General features: G+C 39.6%; 1 protein-coding gene across 1 annotated transcript in view; it reads right to left on the bottom strand.

Moving 5' to 3' along the window:
* Window positions 1-122: 122 nt before the first annotated feature.
* Window positions 123-9,345, bottom strand: part of SCG3 (secretogranin III) — a 42,184-nt gene continuing 32,961 nt past the window's right edge. The window contains exon 12 of the mRNA XM_006895320.1: window positions 123-442. Within this exon, the coding sequence (XP_006895382.1) occupies window positions 324-442 (119 nt within the window). The 3' untranslated portion in view covers window positions 123-323. The remainder of the gene's footprint in view (window positions 443-9,345) is intronic.

Genomic DNA, 9,345 nt, shown 5'->3' with positions numbered 1-9,345 from the left:
GAGGCAGAAGGAAGAAGGCTTACTTGTACATTCAGACCTAGTAAGAGGCTTTTCCAAAGAAATGCATCTCTAATTATAAATGTAAATTTATGAGGAAATAAAGATTCTAGATACAACATCTGAGTTTACATACGATTTTACTTTTCAGAGAGTCTCTATGTCAAGAAAGCTATACGTTTCAACCATTTCTAAGAGGTTAATCACTAGCAATTTAGCACTTTCTAATAATCCCTAGGTCAAGATAACTTTAATCACAGAAATGTTTTAAAAGCTATATTATGTTTTCTGAGAAAGTCAGAAGACCCTGGGCTTCTTTGCCGATTTCACAGGCTACTGTATATGCGCTTGATGGCATCCGCCTCTTCTTTATCAAGGATACCTTTCTCCACATAAGCATCAGCTTGTTGGGTGATGAAGTCTCTCATCTTTGAAAGGTCATAATCTGGAAAATATGATGAGAGTATTGTGAGCAAAGATGACAAGTTCAATCTTATGACAGTGATTACTATTAATCGAGAAGCACTTTGTACACTAACACAATTACGGTCTTTCATGTTGTGAGATCTTTTCTTTCTCGGCATTGGTGCAGTGTGTGGCCATTGGAATGCTTTGCATTTGATCTGGCTTATTCCATGTCCACACTTTGCCAGAATCTGCCTTTCCACTCCAGAACCTGCCTTTCTGATAACACAGACTCAGAATCTACAGTTTAACAAGCTCACCCTTAACAAGGCACTTCTTATGTATACATAAGGCCTTGCTAAAATGTCGAATCTGAATACGTACATCTGGGGTGGACAGATGAACTTTCACCAGGAAGGTGAATCAGAATGAGCTGGTTCAAAGCCCTCTTTGCAGTTTCTAGTGCGTAAGTGCAGTATGTTGTTTCAGCTGGTCTGCTTTAGAAAACACTGTGAGGTACTTAGATGGGAGGTACTATCATTTGATCAAGAAGGAAAGAGGCTCAGAGATCAGGCTTTTATAAACATTAATGTTTATACTCATCACCTGGGGTTCTGAAAGCTGTAGATGTGTTTAAATCTGGGCTGAAGCCCAGAATCTCCATTTTTAACATATTCTCAGGAGTTGACACTGATGCTGGACCAGGACCCACACTTTGGGTAATAAGATCCTAAAAGTCAAATGTCTTATTTGAGGTCACACAGTCAAAGTTGTGGTCAGAACGAAGTGGTCTGATTTCACGGTCTTGTTACACCAACGTAAGTCCCTGTTGACCTAACAACCCACTGTTAAACTAAAGTCAAGAATGCTTTTGATTATTTCATAATATTTTAATTGTATTCCTGGGCCAAAAAGCCCAACTATGACCTCTTTATGATTTCTCTGTCCTACAACAATAACAACAAAGTCTATGCATACCATCAAGCCACCACCAAATCCCAGAAATCCTCAAATCCACTAAAAAAAAAAAAAACACATTTTTCCTTAATTCTTTTAATAATGGGTTTACTGACTTGTTAAATGGAAAATAAAAAGCCATGAGATAAATTTACAGTCACCTGAATTATATTAATCACAGACAACTATAGTTGCTATCTTACCAGAGCAACTTTAAGAACTACAGATCTGAACTTTGCCCTGTGCTACCTTGCCTTACTATCTCTGGTATGCTTGAGCCCATTGTTACATTTCTCTATCAGTCATCTTGTTGAGGGCTTTCTTTTCTTTCTCTGACCTTCCACCTTTCCCAGCATGAGATCTTTTTTTCAAGACTAACCCCTCCTGACAATATGCCCAAAGTATGTGAGAAGCTTCACCATCCTTGCTTCAAAGAGACGCTCTGGTTACACTAACCCCAAGACTTATTTGTTCTTTTTGGCAATCCACAGGATATGCAGTACTCTTCTCTAGCATCACAATTTGAAGACATCAATTCTTCTTTGGTTACCATTATTTACTATCCAACTTTCAGATGCATATAAAGTAACTGTAAAGACCACGGCTTGGATCAGGCACAGCTAAGTCTTTAAACGGGCATCCTTTATATAGTAAGCATGGACATTGCTCACAAACACTATTTTTAATGGTTACATACATCTAGTATTGTTAGACAACTTTGACTTCAGCTCACAGCAACCTTATGCACAACTGATTGGAAATATCTGATCAGGCAACATTTTCACATGTGCTTAAACCCACTGTATCACTGCATCAATATCATTAAGAGCCTTCCTTTTTTACTAGTTATCTTTCTTTTTCTACAATAATTGTCTTACACAGTATCTGCCCATATGGGATGGAGTTAGTTCATTTAGCATAATTCTCTCCAGTCCCTCCCAAGTTAGGTAGTGATTTTCAAAATCATTGCTCCTGTGTGCTGCATAGTAGTCCATCGTGTGAATATACCATGATTTCTCAATTCATTTGATTGTGGTTTGACATTTTGGGCTTTTTCCATGTTCTTGTGATGGTGAATAACACTATGAGCATTGGTGTACAAGTCTTTGTGCCTCAATTCTTATTTTCTTAGGATATATTCCAAGCAGTGGAACAGCTGGGTCATATGGAATTTCTTTTTTTTTTATTATTATTAAATTTTATTAGATTTAATGAACATTTACAGGGATTTTGGGTTTTCATTCCTTCATTGCTGCACCATTCTCTCCACCCTCCTCCTCAGTTCGTTCTTCTTCCCCCGCCATCCGAATGTCTGTTTTAATTGTCCAATTGCCACAGTGCTTGTCAAAGTCAGTTCTGATTAATCTCCTTTGTCAGTGTGTCCTTTGCCATTCCCTATCACTCCTCCCTGAGAGAGACTTCACCCTGCTGGGTCATATGGAATTTCTATGCTCAGCTTTTTCAGTAAATACCAGACTACCTTCCAGAATTGTTGTAACATTTTACAATCCAATCAACTGTATTAGAATTCCTATTCTCACCACATCCTCTCCAACATTTATTACTTGATGTCCTGTTAAACTTTGCCACTGCTACTGAAGTGAGATGGTATCTCAATGTAGTTTTGATTTGTAGTTTTATGTATGAGGATCCAAGATGGAGGTAGAACAGAGGGGTGAGGATGGGGGGAATGGTAATCATAGGGTCACATAATTTGATGGATGGAGGGAGAGGTGGGGGTGACGGAAATGGGAAAGATCCAGTATGAAAAACAATGTATACAAACTTTGTAAGTAAACCCATATAAAATAAAAATTTCATTTTAAAAAGAAATGAACTAAGGTCAAACACCCTTCCTCATGTTTCACAGGTGTTAAAAAACATCGTTTGAATTTAAAAAAATTACTGAATTGTTAATAAAACAAAGCCTGAATGATAAAACAAGCAAAAAAAAACATGTCTTCTTTTTTGCTGATTCAACCTTTCCAGGTATGTTATCCTTCTCCAGGGACTGAGCCTTTCTGCTAACATGTCTAAATATTCTGTCTATTCAGTCTTCCAAGACAGATTTGTTCTTTTGGCAGATTCAACAACATATTCAAAGTCATCAATTCTTCTTTAGTCTTTCTTATTCATTGAAAAAAAAATACATCCTATCAAAAAACTCAACAATCTGCGATATGCAGATCACACAACCCTGCTTGCTGAAATTGAGGAGGACCTGAAGCACCTGCTGCAGAGGGTCAAGGACTGCAGCCTCCAGTATGGATTGAGGCTCAATGTCAAGAAGACAAAGATTCTCACTACTGGACCAATTGGGAGCATCAGGATGGATGGTGAAGAGACTGAGATTGTTCACGGCTTTAATTTGCTTGGCTCCACAGTCAACACTCTTGGCACCAGTAACCAGGAAATAAAAAGTCGTATTGCCATGGGAAAGTCTGCTGTTAGGGACCTCTCCAAAGTACTGAAGAGCAATGGTGTCTCTCTGGAGACTAAGGTGTGTCTGACACAGGCCATGGTCTTTGCAATCACTTGTTATGCATCAGAGAGTTGGACAATGACTAAGGAGGATAGAAGGAGAATTGATGCCTTTGAGCTGTGGTGCTGGAGAAGAGTATTGAGGATACCATGGACTGCTACGAAAACAAACAGATTCATCCTGGAAAGGGTCAAACAGGGTTGCTCCTTGGAGGCAAGGATTCTGAGGCTCCATCTAACATACTTTGGACATGTTGTAAGGAGGGACTGGTCCTTGGAGAGGGATGTCATGCTTGGTAGGGTAGAGGGACAGCGCAGGAGGAGAAGACCCTCTAGGAGGTGGATTGATTCAGTGACTTGGGTAATCAGGATGCGTGTATCGGAGACGGTGCAACTGGCACAGGACAGAGCGGAGTTTAGGGCTGTTGTACAGAGGGTCGCTATGAGTAGGAAGCGACTCAATGGCACATAACAACAACAACAACAACATAAAAAACTCAAATTCATTTCCAGCTCACATGTGCCTGACCCTCCTTTGGGTTTCTAGGGCATATATCTCCCAGGAGGAGATCTTTTGCTGCTGAAGCCACTGGCTGATTCCAGCTGCCCATGGAGACCATCCTTTGGGTTAGCAATGCATTTCTCCAAGGTCTATGACACCAGAGCTCCTTAACAGGGGCATCAACATGTATGACACGAGTCCTCTCTGTCTTCCACAGGTAGGTTTTTTCACACTATAAAGTACTTACTTGGTGAGAAATATCTACAGTTTATGAGTGGCCTGTACAGTAAGTTACCTGGGGATAATGCTATTTGTCTTGGTAGTCCTGGCACCTAAAACAAAGCCCTTCCTTCCGTCAGTCTGTAAAGGAAAGATAGATGTCCCAAGTGGTTCATACCCACCCCCACCCCCGGCTACTTTGAATGTATTCTGAAAGTGGGTCAGTTAGGTCTCTTTCAACCTCTGCCTGAAGGGTCTCTGTACAAGCACTTGTGTTTGTCAAGGTATGGTGAGGTGAGACTTAGCTCATTTCCTCTTTACCAAGGAAAGTATTTGCCCCCATTAGGGTACAGGTATGCAGATTTAAGAGAACTGCCAGTTCTTGAGTACATTTTACCCCTCACATCCAAGCCCCATGGTAGTAGCTCCTTTTCAGAGATGAAGGAGGAGGAACAGAAGGGGGGTAAGGAAGTTGCTCAGGTAGTGACAGAGTTGGAGTTTGAACCCAGGTCTGTTTGCAGTTATTACTTTGATCACTCTACTACTTTGAAATAGTGGATGTAAAACACTTAACATGGGGACAAAGCAAACATGCAGTAAGTCTTGAATTCATTTGGACTAAAACATTTCTCTCAGGCACAAAATAGAAAACCCAGAGACTGTACAGTTGATGTGCACACAAGATGAGTCCTTGCTGACTTAGAGCACAGGAACACCGCTAACCCATCACCAGGGATGACCTCATACTACCGGCTCTTTAGAATTGGTTATGATGTCAACTCTGTTAATGGAGCAAATAACAGATTCTCAAGGACAGATGTAGAGGTTTAGTGGATCTGAATGGGCAAACAGGAAAATATTACGCTTCCTTTTGAAATGGAAAAGTCCTACCTTAAATCAGTTAAGGACTGCCTTTATCTCTCACTCACATTTCCATTACCATTAAACTGAGCCATGGCTGATCCTTCAGCAAGTTTTCAGAGGCTGTAAATCGCATGGGAAGAGATGGAAACAGTTCATAGTTCTTTATATCCATAATTATTTCATTCAGAATGATGTGAATGTCAAGGTTTCCAATTACACTAAATTTCACATGAGCTGTACTTCATCAAATCTGTCATCCACTAAAAAAATGCATCACTGTACTAAGTTTTTCACTAGTTTGGTAATTTCTAAAACTGGGAGGTTGAATTACAGGATATTGCTGGTTATGACCAAGAGTTAGAATTATGTTAATTACTGAAAATATTAATAACTCAAACTGGTGGAAATGTTTATTGGTTTTGGGTTCTGTTTTGGAGCATACTGTACTATATGGCTTTTAAGATGCACCTTTTAAAAAATCTTTATCGTCACAGTCATTGATGGAATACCATAATTTAATTGGTCACACTTTTCCCCTTGTTGCTGACTGCCGTTGAGTCGAGCACGACTCATAGTGACCCTATGAACAAAAGGCCCGAAGCTTTTCTATAACTATCATCATTTACCAAAGTTCATAGAGTTTCCAGTGGTATGTTATTTAGGAAGTGGATGCCACTCCTGCTTCCAAGAGTGCTTCTGGGAGCTCTGGTGGCCTCGTGCAAGAAGCTGTCCTGCAATCCCGAAGACACCCTGTTTGAGGCCACCAGCTGCTCCACGGGAGAAGGAGGGCTATCTTCTCCTGTGATTAATTGCCTCTGAAAACTCACTGGAGGGTCAGCTATGGGTTGGTTCCGACTCAAAGGTATACTTTTTTCCCCTTAGTAAACAATGATGCAAATTTTCAATGTATGATAGATTTGATGAAATACAGTTCATGTGAAATTTAATATAACTGGAAGCCTGGACATTTACATTATTCTAAACCAAATTAAAAAATAAGGATGTAAAGACCTAAACTTGTTTCCATCAACTTTTAATATCACAAGCCAAAAAGTCACTGAAAATGCCTATTTTCCACCCTACTCTGTGTCAGATGTTCTTAAATGTTGCTGCACATTCCAATCATTTGAAGTGTGTGAAAAATACTGATGCTTGGGCCCTGTCCTAGAGCTTCTTATTTAGTGGGGCCAAGCTGCCACTTGGTCATTGGGTATTTACAAATTCTCCAGGTGATCTGTATGTACTTCAAAGTTTGTGAAGCTGTGCTCGCTTCGGCAGCACATATACTAAAATTGGAACGATACAGAGAAGATTAGCATGGCCCCTGCACAAAGTTTGTGAAGCTGTACTCATTTTAATCCTTTTTGTTTCATTTTCTTTCCTTAGTGTAAATTTTCACTCTTAACACTTTGTTTTATAACATCAATTTGAATTGATTGATTAATTACAATGTTTCATCAAACCCTTATTGTATTTTGCCTTTCCCTGTTTCCAAGGTCCCTTTCCCCACCCCTAAGTCTAGAATCACTCTGCTGCCAGATGGATTCAGATTCCCTTGCCTAAACCCAAATCCTTTGCAGGGTGCACAAGCCTCTTCCTGACTTGGCCACCACTAAGTTTCCTAGCCATCCCTCCCTACAGACACCCAGGGTTACCGAGACACGAAGTGGCTCCAGTTCCAGAAAACACCACACCACTCTCGTTTTTTTATTATCTTGGCATCCTGGGCTCCCTCTGCCTCCATCTGTCATCACTGAGCAAATTACTACTTACTGTTTTCAGCAAAGGCTTCCCCGTGGCCCTTTCTCCAACTGTCTCTTTCCTGCTAAGAAAAATCTATATCCCTTCTCTATTCTCCTTTGCATCACCACAGCAATCTGCAATAACATACAGCGAGTCCACACAAAATAGTATTGACACTGTGAATTCCTTGAAACTGGGTCTGCATTTCTGCATTGCAACAATCTTTTCATTTCTGGCACTCAGAGCAGGTTCCTCCAGTTTTATGTTTTAAGTTAATGAATGGCAACATTCACGACTGTAGGGCATACACCTAATTGTTGTTGTTGTTAGGTGCTATCTGGAAGAGTATGACCTACAGCAACTTTATGAACAACAGATCTGAACCCTGCTCTATCCTGTGACATTCTTATCATCTCTGAAATACTTGCGCCTATTGCTAAAGTCACTGTGTCAATCCATCTGGTTGAGGATCTTTCTTTTGCCGATCCTCCATTTTTTCAAGCTTGATATCACTTTCCAAGGATTAGCCTATCTGAGCAACATGTTGCAAAGCAGATGAGATGAAGCTTTATCACCTCTGCCTCCAAGGAGCACTCTGGCTGCACCTTCCAGGCAGGCAGCTGTCCTCCAAATTTCCTGGCATGGACTTGTGAGCATGTCCAGGGCTACGTCTGTTAGTTGAAACATATCAGTTGACATCCCATCGATTTCTGAGGCCTTATTTTTTGCCAATGTCTTCAGTGCTGCTTGAACTTCTTCCTTCATTACTATTGACTCTTGATCATATAGTACTTCCTGAAATATTTCACTGTCAGCCAGTTCTTTTTGATACAATGAGTCTGTATATTTCCTCAATCTGCTTTGATGCTTCCTGGGTCATTCAAGATTTTTCCCTATAATCTCTAAGTATTGCGAATTGAGGCTTGATTTATTTTTTAGTTCTCTCAGCTTGAGAAATGCAGAGCTAGTTCTTCCCTTTCTATTTTCCAATTCCAGCTCCCTGCACATTCCATTATAATACTTTGTTTTGCCTTCTTGAGCTGCCCTTTGAAATAATTTCTCCAGCTCTTTTTCTTCAGAATCACTTGCCTTTGTTTTGGCTTCTTGATACTCTATTGCAATTTTCAGGATCTCTTCTGACATCTTTTTTTTTTCTTTCTCCTCTGCCTTTGCACTCTTCATGGAAGATATCCTTGATGTCATCACACAAGTCCTCTGGCCTTTCATGAGTGGTGCTGGATGCTTCAAATCTATTCTCTTTTTGTTTTAATTTTTTTTTTCAAATATATTCTTAAGATGGTTTTTAAATTCAGGTGCAATATACTTAAGATCATATTTTGGGGGAAAAAAGATCATATTTTGGTTCTCATGGACTTGTTTTCATTTTCTTCAGCCTTAATTTGAGCTTGCATGCAAGTAATTGATGGTCTGTTCCACAATCTGCACCTGGCCTGGTTTTTACTGCTGATATTGAGCTTCTCCTGCGATTCCTTCCACAGATGTAGTCAGATTTCTATGCAGCCCATCTGTTGAGGTCCATATGTAAAGTCACTGTTAGTGTTGGTTTGGTTTTGTTTTTTTAAAAAGGTATTTGTGATGAATAAATAATTGAATGTACAAAATTAGATCATTCTATTTCTGGCCTCATTTCAGTCACCAAGTCTGTTCTTTTCGACTACCATTCCTCCTTCAGTTTCCAGCTTTTGAATTCTGGTTGTCAATTATCATTAACACATTGATGCATGTTTGATCAATTTTGGACCGTAAGATTTAATAAAAATCTTCAATTTACTGCTCTTTGGCTTTAGCTGTTGGTGCATATATTTGGATAATAGCAGTATTAACAGGTCTTCCTTGTATGTGTATGGATAATATCTTATCACTCACACGTTGTCCTTCAGGATAAAACTTGAAATTGTCTTTATAACTATGAATACACCACCATTCTCACTTTTTCATTCCCAGCCTAGAGTACTATATGATTGTCTGATTCAAAGTGGCCAAAGACAGTCCATCTCATCTCACCAAGGCCTAGAATGTCAAAGTTCATGCAATTCAATGTCATTTTTCACAATTTCCAGTTTTCTAACTTCATACTTCATGCATCCCAAGTTCCAACTATTATTAAAGGATATTTGCAGCTGTTTCTGCTCATTTTTATTGACTTCTAATCTGGG

The sequence above is a fragment of the Elephantulus edwardii genome, unplaced genomic scaffold (genome assembly GCF_000299155.1).
Source record: "Elephantulus edwardii isolate Elephantulus edwardi_28Jun2011 unplaced genomic scaffold, EleEdw1.0 scaffold00164, whole genome shotgun sequence".
Classification (NCBI taxonomy): Eukaryota; Metazoa; Chordata; class Mammalia; order Macroscelidea; family Macroscelididae; genus Elephantulus; species Elephantulus edwardii.
The sequence above is the reverse complement of the archived record's forward strand: the minus strand, read 5'-3'. Positions and strand labels throughout refer to the sequence as shown.